At 39.0% G+C, this 21516-nt stretch overlaps 1 protein-coding gene across 1 annotated transcript in view; it reads right to left on the bottom strand.

The window, feature by feature from the left end:
• Window positions 1–8014: 8014 nt before the first annotated feature.
• Window positions 8015–21516, bottom strand: part of GALNT2 (polypeptide N-acetylgalactosaminyltransferase 2) — a 97693-nt gene continuing 84191 nt past the window's right edge. Inside the window, exons 11-16 of the mRNA XM_059831347.1 lie at window positions 19888–20014; window positions 15718–15810; window positions 15430–15513; window positions 13544–13670; window positions 9635–9754; window positions 8015–8318 (exon numbers count right to left, since the gene is read on the bottom strand). Of these exons, the coding sequence (XP_059687330.1) occupies window positions 8163–8318; window positions 9635–9754; window positions 13544–13670; window positions 15430–15513; window positions 15718–15810; window positions 19888–20014 (707 nt within the window). The 3' untranslated portion in view covers window positions 8015–8162. The remainder of the gene's footprint in view (window positions 8319–9634; window positions 9755–13543; window positions 13671–15429; window positions 15514–15717; window positions 15811–19887; window positions 20015–21516) is intronic.

The raw sequence follows: 21516 nt of genomic DNA, 5'->3' as shown, positions 1-21516 counted from the left end.
GTGAATGCTTCTCTCTTGGTGTTTGGTTTTTTTTTTCCCAATCTTTCCAGAAAATCACTCAATGGTCCTTGCTCACTCCTGCCAAGCTCAGTTCTGCTCCACACAGGCTGGGCATGTTTTCAGCTTCATTGCCAGAAATTGTTTTCATCCGTGTGAAACGTGTCACAAAAGTATAGTACTGGCACTAACAAAAATGGTGGGGCCGGTTGCCACCAATCCCACAGTGCCAGAGTTCCCAGGCTGCAAAAGCCACTTCCCCTTTTTGTCATTATTTCTCTATCAATGGAGCCCAGGGTGCCCCATCCTGAACCAGGACCCACTTTGTGCCAGGTGACAATATTCAGAAGCTCGTACAAGCCTTTCTCCAAGCACTACTAATAAAGGTCTAAATTCAGATACAGCACAAAGATGACTGCTTTCAGGCTAATGGAAAATTCCACAGCATGTTTTCAGAAGTTCGTAAAAACTTGTTTTCTTCAGAAGTCTATGTGAACTCTCAAAGACTGTCCTTAGGGACTGTGCAACGAAGAGATGCCAGAATGTCAAAGATGCCATCTTCTACCTAAGAGGCTATTGAGAATGCTGATTCTTATGGGTTTATATCTGCAGCAGTTTTGGATAGGAAGAAAATTCTTAAAGTGGCATGTGGAATTTGATCCCCAAAGGCACTAGATTTCTGCTATTCACAATAAAATACAAAATTGATTTCCTGACCTTTCTTAGGCACATTTTTTCATGTTTCATCTTTCTAAGTGAAAGTCTGAAATTTAAAAACTTTCTGCAGCCATTTGCCAATATAATACCGTAATCAACCAAAAACCTTTTCACATATTATTCTAGAGGTTAAGGAGACAACTTGGTAAGTAAGCCGTAGCAAAAAGGTAATTTGAAACGAGAGCTGGAGATGGGATTCTCCACAAAGCATATTCAATATCAGCTGCTTGGTTATTACTTCTGGGTGTGCTCAGTTGGCACTGCCGCCTCACACCTTCCTGGCGATGCACTGTTGCTTACCTTGCCTGCTGCTCTCCAAGATGCTCTATGCATCCCTGTGTTTGTCCAGCCTCGGGTATGAGCTACCCAGAGCACTTCAGCTGGAAACTGCTAGCCAACATGGACCAAAGGACTTGTTAACCCAGGATCCAGACTTTGACAACAGCAAATGCCTAAGGAAAGATCAAAGGAATGAGATTAACACTGGGTAATATTTCCTCCACTGCCCTCCAAACTCCCATCAGTCTCTGACTTACAGATTCCCTGGTGCACGTCTTACACGTTTGCAGTCTTTTACATCCGAGCTGAATGCTCTTGTCAGAGGTCACATCCAAACAGAAGCTGAGGACTTGGCACAGATATCACTGTCAAAGATGTTACAGCTTATGCTGTAGAGCACAGGACAGCTAGATCTCATTTTACCTTAAACTATGAATTTACTGATTTTAAAACACATTCTAAGCTGCAGCTCTGCAGCTGCTTCTCCATACCCTCTCACTTTGCACCTCTTCTTCTTCCACTTCACTTTTTCTTTAATCTTTTCTACCTAGACATAAAGATACCAGCAAGCATGTTGTCTTCTTTTGTAGCTTCTACTGTGACAGAAGCCCTGACCCTCACCAGTGACCTAAAGATACCACCCCCTTTCAACCAACTCATTGGAAAAGTAAAAGCAACGTCTTCATACAATTCTGAAACCAGGTGGCAGAGAGCCTAACACCAGTATGGTTTGCATCATACCACCCAAAACACAAACGGCATGCAAGATGAGGCACTTTCTTTCTCAAGATTGTCTAAACCAAAGTGTTATGTCCCTTCCAGTAGGAAAGTCCCCATCAAACATTAGCTTGATGTTGAAACTGAGACCTTGATGCAACTTAAAACACGTTCTTTCTCTCTCTTCCTCCTCTTTTGCCACTACAGGCGCTACTGGCTTAAGACTCAGATAGCAGCAATTAGACTGTTTCTGTATAAATAATTATTATTATCATTATTAAAGGCATCTCAACTGGAAAGCAAAAGAGAACATCCCTCAGCTCAGGCTCTCTCATGAAAACAAGAGGTTTGATTTTACAGTCTAGTTAAGCCAAGCTCAAATGCCTTTCAGCTACTGAAAGTAACACTACTCTTTCCACGGGGTTTTTTTGCCAGCCTTCCTTACACCCCACGCTGGCTCACCACGAGGCATTCCTAATGCTCCTTTTAACTGCTGCTAGCTCACAGATCAGCACGGGACAGGGACAAAACTGTACCCAAAGTCTCACAGCGATGACCAGGGAGGAGCAATGCCTTAAGCAGATGCTGGGTCCCACTGCTCCACAGGATGGGCAAGCTGCTTTTCTGTTTCGCTGGTGCTGGGGGCAAGGGGGAAGTTCAACATCTTCTCCCCCGGACTGCTTCTGGTTATGAAACCCTGGCACTTTGTGCCAGCTCCAGCTCTCTAGACCCTTCAAAAGGCCAACTCAACTCTCCAAGATAGACAGAAAAAAAAATAGTTAATCTCATCGTGTTGCTTTATTGACTTGTCTGGTGGAACGGGCACCAAGGCTAGCACAAGGGAGGAGAGGCAGGGTCAGCATCCCTCTCCCCCTCAGCAGCAACAAATAGGCTGGCTCAGCTGAGCATGGAGCTGCCACCTCGGAATCCACCTCACGTCCACTTCAAAAACAACCTGCTGAACAGGAAGAAAGGTGGCACAAAAGTTAAGAGGAAAGTGTTTTGCAGAAGTGGTGCTCACCACGCAACCAGAGCACAATAGACTCTTGGTAGTCATTTTCTAACCCTCTTTTTACCACAATGCCCAGATTACCAAAGGTGAGGTTTAATTAATACAGGTATGGCAGAAAACATAGCTATTTGCTACTTCCTGATCCTTTTCAATAAAAAAACCCAAAAAAATCCTTGGATTGAGAACATCTGCTGAGTAGAAATAGAGACTTGAAATCAAACAGGTCCCTCTTTCTGCACACAGAGCAACAACATGCTGCTGTGCTGCAAGAAATCAAATCAAATCAAAAGGGTATTTTGCACTCATTCAGACAACCTCTCGGAGGGCTGTACAGAGAGAACATCTGTGGACTGACTTTATTCCCAATTTTTAAGCTTGATTACTAGCAGATCTTAAAATAGCTACTGGATGTTAAGCTGTAAATAAAATGCGCATTCTAACAAAAGATGCAACCCTGACGTTTGTGTTCATTCTGTAATCACGGCTTATTATCCCAGACTATTTTTTCCAGTGGTTTCTATTCATTTGAAATCACTCTGTACAGGAACAAGTGTCTTGCCAGAGCGTTCTACCACAAGTTACTGCTATGAAATTATTCACTGTATTTCAGGCTGGATGAGGACACAGCTGATGCATGCATGCAACTCAGGACCACATAAATTTTATAGAGTATCTATATTTAATATACATTTAAGTGAGGCAAAGTAGATGCTGATATTTGTATAAAAAACATAACATTTTAAAATAACTAAGGTTATGGCAGTAACACCCCAGACAGGAACTGGACGATGCTCTATAGGACCCACCTTAAACAAGACAACAGTCCTTACCTCAATCAGATTACAGCCTTTTAATCTCTCCCAATATTCAGCTTCCTTTCCAAACGCACACAGGCATCTTCTTGAAAATTCAGGATTTAAAATACGGTTTTGTTAATCCACAAAGAGCAAAGATTAAATGTCCTCTTATAAAAGGGGTATAAAAATATCTGGGTTTATGCACAGTGATAGGCAAGCAGGGTAAACCCATGCATAGGAACTGGCTAAAAAGCATGACTTGAAATTCCAGAAAATGAATTACAGCGAATGGGATTTTTTTTTTCATATATATTCTTGGGTATAAGGCAAAGGAAACAATGGAGTTGTGGTCAGAAGTAATGCGAAATTTGCTGGATGGTTCATTCAGTCCAGATACTTATACTCAGAAGTTTAATGGGAAGAGTACGCACAGAAAATGTGTAAGACTGTAGGCAGAGACATACAAGACGTGCTTCTACATTTAACATTGGATTAGATTAAAGGCTTTTACTGCCAGAAGCCTGTTACAATTATCTTTTAGTATTACCTGTCAGCTCACAGGTGTCAAAGGACATTTCAGATGGAGAATCTTCATTTGAGTTCTTGGGTATAATCTGCAAATGCAAGGTTGTTTCTGTTGTTTACTGCAGTTTAACAGGGCCTTTAAATTTTTGCCAACCATTAATATTAAAGATCTATCTGCATGATTTAATTTAGACTCTCTGAAAGGTACCAACTAGTCACCGACTTCTGGCACACAGGGAGAGTAAATTTGCACCCAAGAACTCTCCTTTCCTACAGCCCCATAGGTAAAAATCTTCCTATCGGTACAATTAAAAGAGAAGTAGTGTTTAAATCTTTCTTATATATTTTTCTGCAAGTTATACTACCTGCACGTGTCCTTGGTGCTAACAGTAAAGCTAAGTCTCCTAGTCCAGGAGCAAAGATCCTAGTCCTGCATGCCACAGAGTGGGAGAGAAGGATGTGCCCCAAGTACTGACTTGAGGCATCTCTGAAATTGGTCAAAACATCACAGATGAGATTTTTTTACCTCATTCATTCTCCTGCTTCCCATGTACCCTCCCGGAGAGCATCGTACTGTCCCCTACCCATTTGGCTTGCAGCCCAGCTCTGCCAAGGTGATGCTGTAAGGAAGCACCGTGCCATGGCTGCAGCCCCACTTACAGTACCCACAGCAGTAGGAGGATCTCACCTTCACAGCTGCCCATCACCTACCACAGAGGATTTGCCCCCTCCCCAACTGTGCCAGTGCAAGTTCATTTGGAAGCTCTCTAAACTAGACCTGTGAAGTGTTTGCCCCCCAAAATACCTTTCTTTAAAAAAGGTATTTTTTGTTTTAAATATGGAGTACTTAAGATCTAGCTTCAAGTGCACCACAGACATGAGAATCACTACCCTGCACAACAGAGAGGAGAAAGACACCACGAGCAGATGAGGACAGGCACCCCAATCAACTACGAGAGCTGCTACTGCAATCACCCTGCAGACTGCAGGAGGCCCTGTCATCCTTGATATAGTGGCTTCTGGCAGCAAAGAGAGGGACAGTGGAAGTCTGGAGAAGATTAGGCCTAACGGGGCAGGAGGGGGGGGTGCCCTAACTATTTTCAGGTGTCTACAGTCAGCATTACCTCACTCCTCAATGTAAAGCAGCTTCCACAATTATCCAACTTCCTCAAAGTTATCATATTAATTTAAATACAAACAATTTTTTTTCTCATAAATGCAAATATACACCCATGTATACACACTTTTAGAACAGGAACTTTATGAAACAACCAAGTGAACTGAAGCATTTGAAAACTACTTCGATCTAAAAGCTCCAGGCAGGCTTCTTGGTTTAACTCAGTTATATTAACCACCACACATTTATCTATAAAGCATTCTTCTTTATTTAAGTTAAACAATTTTTCAAGGATGGTTTCCATCTATAAAATGAACAAAGTACAAGCTCTGTACAGCAGACTTTTCAAACCAACTGAAAAAACAGTTTCCAAACTAAGTTTTGAAAATCTGCAAAACAAACAGTATCACCATTCTTGCTCTGAAGACAGTAAGAAACGTTCTCAGGAGACTCCATCGCAGTTTGCTTCAAGGGCTCTTAATTTATCTTTCAAATGGGCGAATTTCTTCAACATTAAAAACCCCTAAAATCACAGTAAGTAACTTTGGCACACTGTCATGTAAACATAACAAAAGGATACCACTTCTTGTCTGTTCTCTCAAAGAAAAGCAATGCTGTCTTTAACATACAGCTCCTATATTAAAACCCCTATGCACAGCATCCATGGGGAATTAGTGAAAATATTCCTACTTCATATGATAGCAGTTAACATTAAAGACTTAAGAGGTGGAATACAGATTTTCTTACCAGCAATTCCGATTCAGAGTTAAGAGGCAGGTCAATACTCAGAGTTGCAATTGCTGATTTCAGTTAGTACTACCCTTATTACGAACAAAGTTGCAAGTGGAAATACCTCCATGGTAGAAGCTCAGTGGTTGGGGTTTTGGTTTCTTCTTTTAAATTCTGTTTTTCAAAACCTCAAACAATTGACTTGCTGCTGAGCCCATATTTCAGCATTTATTTTCCAGAATATGAAGAAATCTACTGCTATGTTTATGAATCACGTTCTTCAAGTTCTCAGCTAGGTTAAAAGGCTACGGATAGGGAGAGACTAAAAACTGAGAAACAGTTTTTCCACTGTATGGCCTCTAAAACAGGCAAGTATTGGAGAAAGTGGACTGTAAAGAAGCAAAAAAAAAGTATTAATTATTCATTAAAAAGTCAGATGATGGATGGGAAAAACTGGATTTAATGCCCCCACCCAAAAAGTATGCAAGTACTTGCAAGTCATAACTTCACACACACAAGGTATTTATGGGCACGTTGACTGGCACAGTTAAAGCCATTTTGCCCAGAAGAGTACCACCTCTATACCCAATGTTTAGATGCAGCCAAAGGAAACTGAAAAATCGGGAACTATTCTACTTCCAGGAACAAAGAAAAGAGAGGAACTGTATGAGCATACTACAGTACAGCAGATGTTTTTCATCTCCTTACGGTCAACCCTTACATTTTTCCAAGATCCATCGTCTTACCAAAACCACTTCCTGGCACTGCATGTCTGCACTAAGTTTTGCCAACATTGTCTCGCTTATTAGTATTTATTTACCTTTTCTTTTCATTTTAAAAGCTCATTGAAGCATTTGCTTTTAATAAAAAAAGTATATAGTCTACGCAAACATAAGAAAGGAGAGGTCAAAGTTGGGGTTAACTTTGACAATATTATTTTAATATAAAAATGACATCAGCTGGACTGAAGCTGCAAAATGCACGGGTTCTATGGTTAAAAACACATAAGATCTGCTGGTATCCAGGCTGATTCCCAGAGCCAAGCCTGAATCCATTCAAAAGCTCCACTTAAAGAAACAAAACAGAAGAAAATTCCCCAGTAGTAGGTCTATAAATTAAGCAAGTGCAATTCAGAGATATTACATAGCTGCTCATCCTTGCAAATTAAAATTCAGATCTTGTGATCTTGTGCTGTCGACAGTGATGTTACTATTCTACAACTCAAAAGGGGAGTTTGAGACAAAGAAATTTTTCTCATTAGGGCCCAGAATAAAACTGTGCTGAACCCACATGGCTGCATGAAAGATCTGCACTGTTTATATAATTTTGTAACAAGGGAAGAAGTATTTTAAAGACGAAGTACTACAGAAATGATCAACACAAACATCAAGTACAAGTCTAACGTTATCCAGAGCACATGTAATGAATTTCCATGTTGGAATAAACAATCCGAGCAATCACCTGTGCAGATGCATTGGCTTATTCTGCTATTTTCTTTCTCCTCCTGAGTTTCGTGATCTCCAGTGAGGGTGAAGTGTTAAGAAGTAGATCCAGTTTGCAAAGCAAAAGCATCCAGTGTTAGCACGGACATCATACTCAGCAGTACAAAATCCGCACCTTCATAAAGTTTCACTCTCCTAGCACTCCAACCCAATTTCTGGTTATGCATATGTCAATCACTTTGTTGATAATGATAGGATGATGAAAACTGATATAAATCGTTGGGAGCTGACAATATATATACTTTTATATATTTATATTTAGAGTTCATAATAGAAAAGTTCATATTCAAATTACAAGTACACACAGGAGAAAAACCCTTCAAAATGACACTTCTGTTTCTGGAAACGACAAACCATGATTTCTATGCAAATGGAGATTTCAAATGACCTTCTTCTAGTAATTTTTCCCACCCTCCCCTCCCACACCCTGTTCCCCACAGGTGTTTCTTCAGATCCTTTTTTTAATTATACATCAGTTGTTCCTAGAGTTAATTATCTGCTGTGCAAGTACATAACTGAAGACAGAAAGGAACCATTGAAGTCTTCACACCAAGAAGAAATTGTGCTGCAGTCATGTTCAGTGACATCTTTGCAGTGCTCCAAGTCCCCTGGATCCCTGGTGTCTGCTTCAGCACTCTCCTACTTTCAGATAAAGGTGGAATACTGAGGTATATAAGTTCCGTGGAAAGTTTTAAGAAATACATCAGTAATTCAATCAAAACTTTGCCCAACGTCTATGAATCAAAACAGCATTTTGCCTGTAAGTCCTTCTACTGCTGCAGATTAAGTGTGAATTTCCACTGTTGCGACAAAGAAGGACTGCAGATCTCAACAGTGAGACCACCATTTTTGGCATTTCGGCTGTCTAGACAGAGGTTGCTGCCAACGTGCCTCAGTTTAGAATTGCTTTCAATTTGTTCCCATTTCTGGAAGAGAAAATACAGTTATTGAGCTGGAAAAGCAGGAAAAGGATGAGTTCTATACCCTGTCTTTGAAGCCTTCATAAGCTTCCCTGGCTTGTGCTCAGGAAAGCTGTGAAAACTGCAATAATAGTACACAGTTTAGATGATCCTTGAATAAGAGTATATAAATTATGGCAAGCCTTGCCAAAACAACCATTCATTCAGCTAACACACTGCAACCAATACAGAATACCCCAAATCATTTTCCTCTACTTCACTACTTCTCAAATATGCTGTCACATCATGTTGCCTGTGTGAAACCCTCAGTCTGAAGAAGGGAATAAAAATCACAAAACCCATCCATGTATCACCACAATTCTGAACATAGAGAAGCAAGAAGCACAAACACTAAAGACAACTTTACAGAAATCCAGAAATCTGCCAGACACCTTTCAATTATACAGAAGACAATTACTTAATCTGTGCTGTCAGAAGCTCTTTGCCCAAGGTGATGCCAAGGATAGAGTAAATCCCAAATACAGGTTGTTAAAAAAAAGTTTTTTTTCTTGTATTTCTAACATATTGTGCCTTTAAACCTTATCAAGAAAATCTTGCTTCCCTTTTCTGAAAAGTGGCAAGAATATTCTTCCTTCATCAAGGAACAGCATTTCAGTTATCTGTCTGCAAAAAATGAGATACAGAAGCCAGGAAGCTGGCAGACGATCAGAACTGATGACTTAGCAGAAAGAGACGAATTGTTACATGACTACATCAAAAAGATGGTATGACTCCGCAAATGTAATTTTCCTCAGGCATAGGATATAGAAGAAGTTACAATGCTGCATTAATAAAAATGCATTGAAGGAGTTTAGTGCTGTTATAAACATGTCACGGCTGAAAAGAAGAAAGGAAAGCCAAACCACATTCTTCTGAGGCACAGACTACATAGTCTTCAAACTTCACTGAAGAAGGTCTTTCAAAAATACATTGTGGAATATATATTCTATTTCAGAAAACAGATGTGGCAGTTGAAGGCTGTTACACATCAACATAAAACCTTTATAAAGGTGAAACCTTTATATAAGGCCAGTGTTGGGATAACACCTCTATAGGTTCATAAAAGATTGTCACTGGCCTGTGAGAAGAAAAGCTCAGTGCACAAGCTTATTCCTGCTGCTCTGTCCAGATGTCACACATCCTACCTTTACGCACACAAACAACAGCGAGACAGAGTGAAGAGTAGAATGGATAGCAGATATGATTACCAGGGCATGTTCTCGCATTCTCATTCACAACCCTTGTTTTCCACTGTTTACAGAGCGCATTCACGACATACTAACCTGTCTGCTGTCATTTTCCCTACAGCCCTGAAGTTTTATTAGTGAACCAGGTGCTCTGTCCACAACAGTAAGGCACAAATCCATATGTTTCACCGACTTGTCCTTTGTTAAGGCCCATTCCTAGAAAAAAAAAAGTGTACAAAATTGTGTATACGAACGTATGCACAAGGTGCACATGCTATCTCTGCATATATAGCACAGGTTAAAATCCTATAAATTGCTACATATGAGCATTCAAACAGTTCATTGCTTCCCACAGAGCAGAAGAGGAAAAAAGGTCTTTTTCAAACACAGTAATTCCAATCGCTTCAGTAAGCCCAAGTCAGCTCAGTGCCGGGCTTGGCTGTTTGCTCCCTCTGCCGGCTTTACACAAGTACAACGAGCAGTCACACAGGGCCTCAGGTTTAAAATACTTGTCCAAATACTCATCCAGCTATATTTTCTCTCTCTCTATATATATATATGTGTGTGTATTACACACCCCTCGTATCTTCTATGTAGGAGAGATTTTTATATATATATATATGTACAAAATATATATATAATTATATACAAAAAACCCCTAAAAGCTTGGGTTGCAGCATCACTGGCCACCCTACCCACACACTAAACAAAGCATATATACCACAATGAGGAAACAGTTGTTCTTAATATGATAGAGACCACTAGAAAGCAATACACAAGCGGGCCAAACTCAAGGGTAGAGGGAGAATGTTACTTCCTATCCAAGGCGTGACGTACAACAGAATTTCTTTTAAATGCATTTAAATTTGCAACTTCTTAAATAGAGAGAAAAGAAAAGCCATTCTGTATGTACTGTTGCCCAGATTGTTTGATCTCAGCATTCTTCTGTGCAGGGCCTGATCTTGTGCTGATGTTCAGATTCTCCCCATGCCTTTCTCCCCAAAGTTTCGTCTCCAGGATCCAGATTGGTCTTCATTTGTCTAATTATTCTTTGAGGAAGGAAGCTGATCTACCAACTAAAGCCACGCTAATTACTCAAATCATGCTCGTTGCTACTTAAAAAGGCATGATTAGCTTTTCTCCAGCAACTAAAGAGGATTCAGAGTTGTGTAATACAAAACCCTATATACACAGGGCCAAGCCTGGCTACATTTAAATGTTACTTTTGCAAGCAATGAGTGTTTCCAAAAGACATTAAATGACTAATCCCATCCCATTTTTCTTTTTACTTATTTTCTGATACCATAACTGAATTTTTAGCTTGCATAATCACTTTTAAACTCAGCAGATTTAACAATGATTAAATTCCTTTGAGAGCAGATGATCAGGAAACAATCATAACTTCTATCCCACACGATTACAAGTAATTGCCATCGTACAGGTAGCAAGCCATTAGATGGGTACCATATTATACAAGTACTAGAATAATGACAACTATGCAAAACAAAACAAAGGCAGGAGAACTCTTGTGTATCCCTTTACTTGTTTCCCAGACCCATAAGCTAAAAACTTTTCCTTTCACTCTCAATATGTCAAATATTTTCCACTATGTTACTCTCACATGACAGCAAAATTTCTTGCCTTCTCAGTTCTGTCCAGTTCATAAGATGTCAGCAAGAATCATTAATAGCCACTTTTAACAACTTAAGGAATGAAGTTATTTTCCGAGCTTATCAGGAATCACAAATGCCCCTGAAAAAGATGGCCCCCTTATAAGATTTATACTGAATAGGGACAGTTAAAAATACTACCAGGGAAGTGGTAAAACTTATGTTTCAGAACCCTGCAGTCAGAGAAAGTTAGAGCCTTGAAAATACTGCTTTATACATCTTCACCCTTCCATCAGAAGGCTGGAAGAGCCCCAGACACAACAGCCATCACACAAGAAATTAACACATTTAAAAGCCAAAAGGTACTGCTTCACAAATGCTCCAAGCTGTGCTGCTGGAGACATCTACGTGATGGTCCTTCATGGTACAAAACAGTGTATAGATGCTTTCCTCCAGTGATCAGGAACTATGACTAGCTGTAATGGTGATAAGATTAAGTAAGTTCCACCACACCAGAAGAGAAGAAAAATTGAAAGCAGTGTATGTGCTCAGGCCACAGGCTGGAAATAGGACAGCTCTGTGTAACAATTTGAAAACCAGGACATCTGGAAAAAACCTGTGTCATAAATCAGAAATATAAAGTTAGTAGAACACCACTAACTGAAACCTTCCTCTTGTACCTAAGTGCATTGAACTTTACCTTTAGCTCCTTATCATAACCCTACATATTTGTACATAACTGTCAAATACACCACAATTTCTTCAGCTCTTTAGAGGTGCACATTTACCTTTTTAATCACTGAATTCCACCAATCTATTGGGGGAAGCGGAAATCCCATTTTGACTTAAATTTTGCATTTTAAGTTGTGTTGAGCGTAAGCCAAAATACATTCTTCAAATTATAGGAGAAGGTCTCCACAGCTTATAATATCTGAGTGCTCTTAATCCCAATCCCCTTGCCTCCCCAAACCCTCTTGCTAAGAACAGGTGCAAAACAGATAGTACAGATTTAAAGACTCTGGTTTGTTCCCTATCCCTCTTCTCCCATGCTGAGCTCACTCTGTTCATTCCCTCCAATCCAATATGAATTCTGCTTGGACATAAAACCTGGTTTTGACCCATTCTGCAACTTAATCTGTCTGAATGTCCTCTCACAGGGACCTGTTCAGAGCAAGTGTGTATTAGTTTGTCAAGGTCAGCTTCACAGAAGAAATTACACAGAAAAGAGGGACAGTTTCAGGGGAGGGGAGTTTGAATGAGGAAGCTAACTTTGTGCATCTATAGAGAACCCACAACATCACCAGCAACTTCCAAGATCTCTACACCAAGGCAATTCTGACACATCTACCCTTTCTCCTAAAAAACACTGTGGTGTTCTGAAAGATGAGTGTACTTTCATCATGAGTGTACACCCCGAAAAAGCCTCCCCAGATACACTCTTTAATGATAGGGAAAAGAGGCATAGCTCAGATGATTTGAATGCATTGCCATCATACAACATGCTACATCTTCCAGGAAATAACTTCTTTATTTCAGGCTTCGTCTGATTTTAGGGTTTTCCCCTTCTAATTTAAATCAGAGAGAACAAAATTCTGATACTCATTCAACACTGGATTTGTAATTGGTCAACCTCCTATTTTAACAGATGTACTTGAAGTTTTAATCTTACATTTGATTTATAGTTGGGTTGATTTTGAAAAGAATTCAGTGACAAAGCAGCACACAAAACAGTGAGCACGTATGCATATATTCCGTGAATGATAACTGAGTCACAACTGCATAAATAGATTCTTTGAAATAATTAATGCTCTCATTTACAGATTTGACACATTTGCAATTAGTTTAAGAGTAGAATTAGAAAGGATTTGTTGAAACACTCCCTTTACTGTGAGTGAATAGGATATGACATTTAGGCACCTCTGTTTTCTGGAAGAGCCAAATGGGGATTTAGGACAGATTTTTTTTATACCCTGCTACCACAAATTGGAAATGACTAATAGGGCATCACAGTAAAGCATTCTTCTATTTTGTAAAAATCCCCCCCAAAAAATCAAACACACCAAGTCACTGAAAAAAGCTTTCTATACAAGCATAAATCTCTGAGAAGGAAGTTACCGGCCTCTAGTGTAAAAGCAAATATTGAGAGACAAAGGAGGGCGGATAATCTGATGCACACTGAATTTATCTCTGGGCTCAGATTCTAAGCCTAAAAATGCAAAATTATATTTGAAGGAGAAGTTATTTAGCCAATCTGTTATAATAACTGATCTGCTGATTTGGGTTCATCTTCCTATCACCAATACACACTACCTGCTTGAGTTAAAAAGTTTCACTTTTTCTTTTTTTTTTTTTTTTAAGGTCCCATATTGTGTAAAAAAATTAATGGCATACAGACCTGATTTCCTCCAGCATTATGGCATTCATAAACTCCAACAACACCATCTGCAAAATGGCCCAAAGTGTCAAGGCAATTGGTACCCTGCTGCAAAGCCCCAAAAGCTATATCTTGATGATCAGGTACCCTAAAATAAAACCAGAAATATCTGCTTAATTCAGAATTTTTTTTTTTTTTTAAACTCCTTGTCTTTACTCAGACTATTTCTAAGATGACAGGTTAAAAGATGAGTGATGACTACTATCTGGAAATCTCAATCATCTTCTGAGGAGGAAAGGCAATTTTCTGATCATGAACTGATCAAACATGAGTAAACTTGCAAGCTTAGGACAGAATACAAAAAGACTTGTACCAGAGAATGAGGATGAACATACAAATTTAGCACAAAAAGCAAATCAAAAGGTGACTTATCATTTAAGGTCACTCAAGCTTAATGCTATCAGTTAAGGTCATCAAGCCCTCTTGTTTTTTCATCCAAGCTAGCTTGTGGCAGAAATATGACATTCTACATTTTTCCCAGACTGTTTTTACTGAAGTGTTAGAAAACTGGTTAGGAATTTAAAAAAGAAAATCAATGTTTTGCTGATACTTATTTTCTAATGGTTGCATATAAAATGTTCTCATATAGTATGGAAATACCTAGGCAAACCCATTCAACAAAGTATAGTTGTGGGGTAGGGACCATGAGTTCATGTCAAACAGTAAAGCAAGGGCATATTAGTTCCTTTTAAAACGTCAGACTATAATATAATAATTCAAGCCAGCAGAATGAGTTCATGAGAGATGACAGAGTAAGACGACATTACACTTCAGTAATGCTTATGGTAGCACGTTTTCTGCGAGAGCTTGCAAGATCTATTTTTTCTGACAAATTAAACAAAAATAAATATCCTCTGGCACTTTCATGAGAAAATATATAATAACTTACTTCCTCAGCATCATCCTGGTTTATGAGTCCCTTTAGTATGTGTGGTTCTGCACACATTTCACTAGGGCTGTAATGGCTGGTGCTTTTGCACTCCAAGCCTGTATGCCACTAGCAGTTACCTGACTCTACTGACATGAAGTGCCCCCAGGAAAAAAAACAAGTATTCTTACAAGCCACACACAGTATCTTACCACTACACTACGACAGCAGACATAAACTAGTTTATAGACTCAGACCTGACAGACATACTTATTAACAGGTTATTGAACAAAAACCTTTTTATTCTTTCAAAAAGTGATAATAACGTTTCTCTTTGAGGATTTTGCATTAGTTAGGATGCATTCATGTTACAAAAACTGTTAGCAATGTTACCCCTCATTTCCCTCTTCTCACCCTCCCTCCCACCAAAGTTAGTGATTATCCAGTGACAGAGAACAACAGACAGAAAGAGCAGAAGACTCAGCTTCTCAGAGTCTTAGGCATCTACCCTTGTCTACCAAATACACAAGGCCCTCTTGTCTGCTGACTCCCATTACTTGTTCTGTACTGCGATTCAGTCTCCTCACTCAACTAGGCATGCGCTTAGGCGAAGGCAAAAGCTTTAAAGGGACGACAACAGGATACAGAACAGTGCACTTTTGAGCAAATGGCTTGTGTAGGAGACTAACTTCAGGCTCAGATAAACTGAGTCCTTTGGACACTGTTCTCTAAAATACCTGCTACTGCAGCTGTAGTTGAAACAAGCAGAAAAAGAAAAAGCAGCTTACTAGGGAAAAATGGCTCTTTAATATTAGAGCTAATAAAAAACGAAAGCAAGTAAGCCCGCCTGCACACATTGCTTTCACAAATAAATTAAAAAATATCCTTTACATCAAGGAAGGAGAAAGAGAAACTGATGATTTCTGGGGAGGGCAAAAAAAGAGAACTCTATACTATCTCTGATTCACCCAAAACTCACCGTAACTCAGGATAAACATTTTCAAGATACCACTTGAAGGGTTTGCAGCTAAGTCTCTTTCTGAGTTCCATTCGGCTTTGAATACTAGAGGGGGGAAAAAAAGGAGCAGTTTTCAAAGTCAGGCTGCTGTCTTCATATACATTAAGGAATACACAAAATACTCAAGAACAGTAGAATTGTAGAACTGTATGTTAAAGAGATAACAGGAGACATAGCACTGCTTTCACCTCAGAAGGTGTTGCCTCATGAAGAATAAATGAATAGGGAAAAGAAGCATTTGTAACTTACTTGCCATAAGGTACATTCCTGGCTGAAGGCACTGCTGCGTAATAGAAATTTTTATACTCATCCATCCAGACTTCTGCTGCCCTGCGTGTATTTCTAGGGACAATCACATGAAACACATAGATTATATTTTCTCTAGCTTCAACTAAACCATGTCATTTATCTTTGGGCTGATTTTAATCCTTCCTAGTACTACATAGTCAGCTGCCTCAAGCCAGGCAGAAGATTCCCTGTTAAAGACCCAAGTAATGGAAAACCATTAGAGAGTAACATAACTGAAATCAATGCATTTTGAATGATATTTATGTCTTTTCCACACTCATCACTGCTTCAGGTTTTCATCCAGAATTTAATACACATCTTGGAGTTCTTTCTGCAAGCTTTACGGAAGTTGTTAGGTTGCTGTTTGGTTTTATTTTTTTCTTTTTGGAAGAATAACTTGACAGAAGCCGAATTCAGTGAGTGTTCACCTGGATAAGTAAGCTAATTGGAAATAAAAATCTCAACAACTGGCAATATTTAATGATGTCTTTTACCTTTCTGAAAGCAGATATGCTAACATATACAAGACATATTTTCAGTCTTCAATCTATTCCTACCAACAGAGCACCCAAAGTTCCAAAAAGACGTAAGCTGTTGCGACACTAAAGGCTATGAACCAAGCGAGTCTGCTGTAGCTGAGGTAACAGAGCACAACCAGCAATTAGAAAATATTTTCAATGCTTTAAAATTCAAGAGAGATTAATTACTGCAATAAATGTGAAAAACACTAACCCAAATTCTTTACTTCTAATCAAGCACATCTCTGACTAAAATTCCTGTATTTATGTAACTGGTGTCTTTAAATCTCCTTTTGGACTGCAAGAGGGTAATGTCTTTTTCCATCCCCTGGCTTCCATGTAAAACTCATTTACTTGTATTGTTTGTAATTTTATGCTTAGAAAATTAAGTCTTACTTCACTTGCAACTGCCATGCTCTCAAGCTTATTTTACATTTGGCAGTAAGTTCATCTAAAGCAACTGGAGTAAACTCAGTCAGCCAATAACTTCTTTAATATGATTTTCCAATTCAAAAGACAAAAAATAATCAGGATAAAGAGGGTTCTTCTTGAGGTCCCTGAAAAGGAAGAACATGAGGAAGAAAAGAAGTCACAAGACAGACCTCAATCGTTTTTTGTTTGAGGACTAATTTTTCCTTGCAAAGATTCCTTTAAATTTTTTGTAAGCAAAATCCCATTCAATCCAGATTAGAGAGCTATTTCAGTTTATCTTCATTCACAGTCTCTCAGGCCTGTGTGAGTGTCAGACAGCCACTCGGCACCTGCCCCTGTTGCTTGCTCAGCAATCAGCTTGGCTGCCCACAGGCCGAACAGATTTTGGTGATGGGAGAGGAACTATTCGGCTTGCCAGGGTTTAACAACTCCAAACGCACTTTCAAGGCCAGAATGCATGCCTGCATCATGCTTCCCCATACACAGGAATGAACAGCTCAGGCTCAGTGAGACACAAATACAGAAACTGTGTAGATGCCGAGAACTGCCTAAACTAGTACGACCCCAAAGAAGGGAGGGTACTGAGGAATGCAGCGCAGGGTGCACTCCACACAATGCTGAGCCACGGTTAATGAAACCTAGCACCAAGCAATCAGAGGTAGCTTTGCACGGAGCAGACTGGGGTCTGCAAGGTTTATTAGCTCATCTGAAGTGCTGTATTAAGGCAGTGCATACTGGTCTAACAAATCCTGCCAGACACAAACTGTATCTGCCCACACCACACAGCCAGGATGTGGTCTCCCCTCTCATGAAACAGGACTCCCAGTCTCTCATCCAGAATCACCAATTTGTTTTGGTTGCCAAAAGGCACTGCATACTGACTAGCCAGCTAAAAATAGGATGCTTACCCAGAACACTCCAGAACAAATTGCATACTGTCAAGGGACGGATGATGGTATAAGCTAACAAGTCCCGAGTGCAAGACCAGCAAGTGCACCAATGCACCAAGTTTCTTGGCACCATGGTCCTACACATATCTGATAATACCTGTATTACAAGGGTATCTCATTACCTTAGGTTTGTCATTCTCTCATTGCTAAAATTGATTTTAAGGCATTCTGTTACATTGGTTTGACACCCAAGAAAGCTGAGTGAGGAGGAAACCTTTAAATATACAGCAACTTGTCAACCCTGCTTTTAAGTGATATGCAACGTTTCTAGGTCAATTCAAAAATAATTCCAATGAAACAAAGAATTTTAATGGCATTCCAGAATTTGAGACAGCTGGACAACTAAGGACACAGGTAATAAACCACTTGCAGAGAAAGGTACATCTGGAAAGGGGTATAAGTACCCAAGACACTAGTTTGAAGGCTTCAGCTGTCCTCACCATTCCAGTACATGTGGGATCTCTTTTCAAAATCATTTTGAACACAAATGACTGGAAAAGACAATGCGACTTTAAAAAAAACCTGTCCTAGTAGCTGTCAGGGCATTTGAGTAATCAAATCACAATGATGATTTGACTTCACAACAAAGTCCAACAGCTTTAATCCCAGTACAAACGCAGAATCTTCAACCCCTGTTAATACAATGCATTTCTGATGTCTGCTGTATCCTTACATGCATACAGACACACCTTGTTCCTACTTTTCAGCTGAGCTATGTTTGAGTACCTATTTACATCACAAGAAAGGCAGCATCTTGGCAACAGCCTAAAGATGGAAAAGCTACAGAATGGGAAAACTGCACAATTTATATATTTATCTGTTTTTATTAACCGTGCTCCTTGTTATGACTTTGTCATTTTAAAACCTACTGTGAAACTAGAACAGTTGCATCCTAAGCCTACGTAATACAGTTTAACTGGTAGCTATTTCTACCCTCCTGATACACACTATAAATACTGGAATAGAGATGTGATGTATTAAGAGAGGATATTTTATTGCTAGCTTTTGTTTTCCCATAAGTACTAGTATTCATTTTTCACTGTAGCATAAAACACAGATCTCAAAGAATAGGGGACCAGAAAAATCCCTACTATAACTACTGGAAGAAACAGGACAGTGACTGTATTTTAGCAGACTATTAAATTCATTAGAGTCATCCTGGTGGCATAACCAGCGTGGAAGAGAAGAATTACACCCTAAGGAGGTTCCTCAATCTAAGGTGAGTAAGTCCAAATATATCGCCAGCTTACAACATTCTTATGAATTTAAGTACACCTGCACTCTCTGTGTTGCTTCATGTTAAGCAGAGTTTGGGCTCCACTTCCCTTCATGGATAAATAAACAATTTTCTTTGCAGCTCTTAAACCCACAGAACGTTTAGCTGAGACTCGTACTTCAGCTCCCTGAGCATGAAGTCCAATTCTCTAAACCAAAACCTACAGTGATTCTTCAGCTACAACTGATAGAAGCCTTGGTCACAACATCCACCATACACTCATGCAATACCTTCATCCACATTACTTAAAAACCACTATGAACATGAACGAGAATTGCTATTCTCATTCTATCGAGAGGGAACTGAGGAAATAGCTCAGTATTTCAGCTACTGCTGTACGTTCTATCAACAGCAAAATTTACAGGCTTGTTAATCTAAGCCCTTAACACTGCAGTTTCTTAGGTCTATATAAAAAGCATTTTTAAACATAGCACAGGAAAGGCAAATATGATATAGAATGAAGTTGCCAACAGGCTGGCACAAATGCCAAAATCAGTCTACATAATCACTTGCATATCACATACTGATCACGTATTAACAAAGAGCAAGCAAAGCATATTCATAACTTAGTGTATTCTGGTTCTTAGTGAATGATGAAACTGTTTATACAAAATCAAGATTTATGGGACAGTTCTGAAAATAAAGCCTTCTTAAAACCAAATAAACAAAAAGTTCTCAAAATTGATAGAATGCCAAGCTAAGCATTTCCTTCTTTTCCATATTCTCAGGTTGTGTCTACTAGAAGTTTCCCTTTTCCACCTCTCAGGTTCTTCTCTCAATCTGCGTAGTTGCCTCAAAGTAATTAATTTCCTTTTAATTAGTATTTTTCCATGCTAGATAATATTACAAATCTTTCTAAAGAAAAGATCCTTAAAATGAAATTACTGCCACCTGCTGATCATCTGAAGATATCCAAAACATTGCTGTTTAGCTGAAGACTTGACTTAACAGTTACCTTGCAAACACGGTACCACTCCCCCCAGGAAACGTGTAAGGATGCTGTTTGCGAAATACGTGACCCACTCTGCTACAAGGGATGATTTCTAGGCTCCCACCACATTGCCAAACTCTGAATGAGATCTCTGAAATAAAAACATGAATGAAAGACCAACATCACAAAATACTGTAATTTTGTAGTATACTAATTACAGAGGAGGCTTTTAGTGATTATTGCTGAGAAGATCAATAAGATAGTTTTCTAAGAAATTCTAGGATAAACAAAGGCATATCTGAGCATTTATTATTCTCCAAGCTCAGGAGAAATAATCTTATTAACTTGGAAGCAAAACTATATGTCTTCTCTTACCTGAGGCTACCAGCATTCCCCAAATTCATAAACCACACTGCAATTTGCCAGAGTAAGTTAAGTCTAGATGTACTGTTACTGTGCTTTACCTAAAGGGTAAGCAACAATAGGTACACTTAACAGATAAATTAATGATCTAGCTTATAATAAAATTTTTCAGCTAAAAATAGAATAATACAGTGGACAAAAATCAAGGCATGACAAAACAATAGATTTAAGCTGCTAACTTATTATAGCAGATAACCAAACACTCCCAAACACTGGTTGTGGAAGGAGTTATATAAAGTCAATCTTGATTTGAAGACAGACTGAATAACAATGCAACTTCTGTAATCTGAAGATTATGGACAGTACACTTCTAAGCCAATCTAGTGAGCTGACCCAGCTAGTGAGGACGAGAAGGTCTAGAAATATTTATACACCTTTCTCAACTTCGACCTTTGACAGCAGAAGTCAGCTAGTGCTCACAGAGAACTTTTCCTCATTCATTCCAAATAAGCACAGTAAGAAGGGTGCCTCCAGTGGCACTGTTTCAATTTTGATGATTCCCCCTTTACTCCAGCAGCTGCTACTAGTTACCAAGTGCTACCCTTACTTTCAAGTCTCTTCATAATTGTTCAGTATCTTTCCACAGATTAAAAAATATTAATAATAATAATCTCTAATTCAAAGTCAGTGTCTACCTTTTATGACTTATACTAAGTGCCATTGCTTCCCCCAGAAGCTTTCCTCCCACATCCACAAAATAAGTCATAAAAATAGCATTCCTTCAAAAATTAAATTTGAAAACAGAAAACCCCAAAGGTTAGAAAGCATGTCTTCTTCTGTCCAGAGAAAAAGGGAAAAAGAAAAAACAAAGAGGTGCTGTGATTTCAACTGTTGACAGTGCAAGTTAACTGCGTTTCTTCTGAATGGTCTTTGCTTTTACAAGGATCATTTCCTATTTGTTTCACTTCAGTGACAATTCCTGTTGCATCGGGGCCAGCGAGGCACATTCATGAATCCTAGATAGTCAACATAGTCCAATCTATAGACAGATCATCCGCTAAAAATATTAATGACAATATTTTCATTGCCAGTAACTTACGGTCTTGATTTTCCAGTTGAATTAACATGGGACAATAGGCAAAAATAATTTTTAAAGCAACTGAACATAACATTCTCTCGATACATTTTTCACAGCACTGACTTCAGTTTTAAACCTCTTCTTTTGAGCTCAGAATAAAAAAAAAAAAAAAAAGAGAATCACAGTAAACAACTAGTCACTGCTTCTGTTAA

Source organism: Gavia stellata, chromosome 2 (assembly GCF_030936135.1).
Source record: "Gavia stellata isolate bGavSte3 chromosome 2, bGavSte3.hap2, whole genome shotgun sequence".
Taxonomy (NCBI): Eukaryota; Metazoa; Chordata; class Aves; order Gaviiformes; family Gaviidae; genus Gavia; species Gavia stellata.
This window is presented reverse-complemented; position numbering and strand designations above follow the sequence as displayed.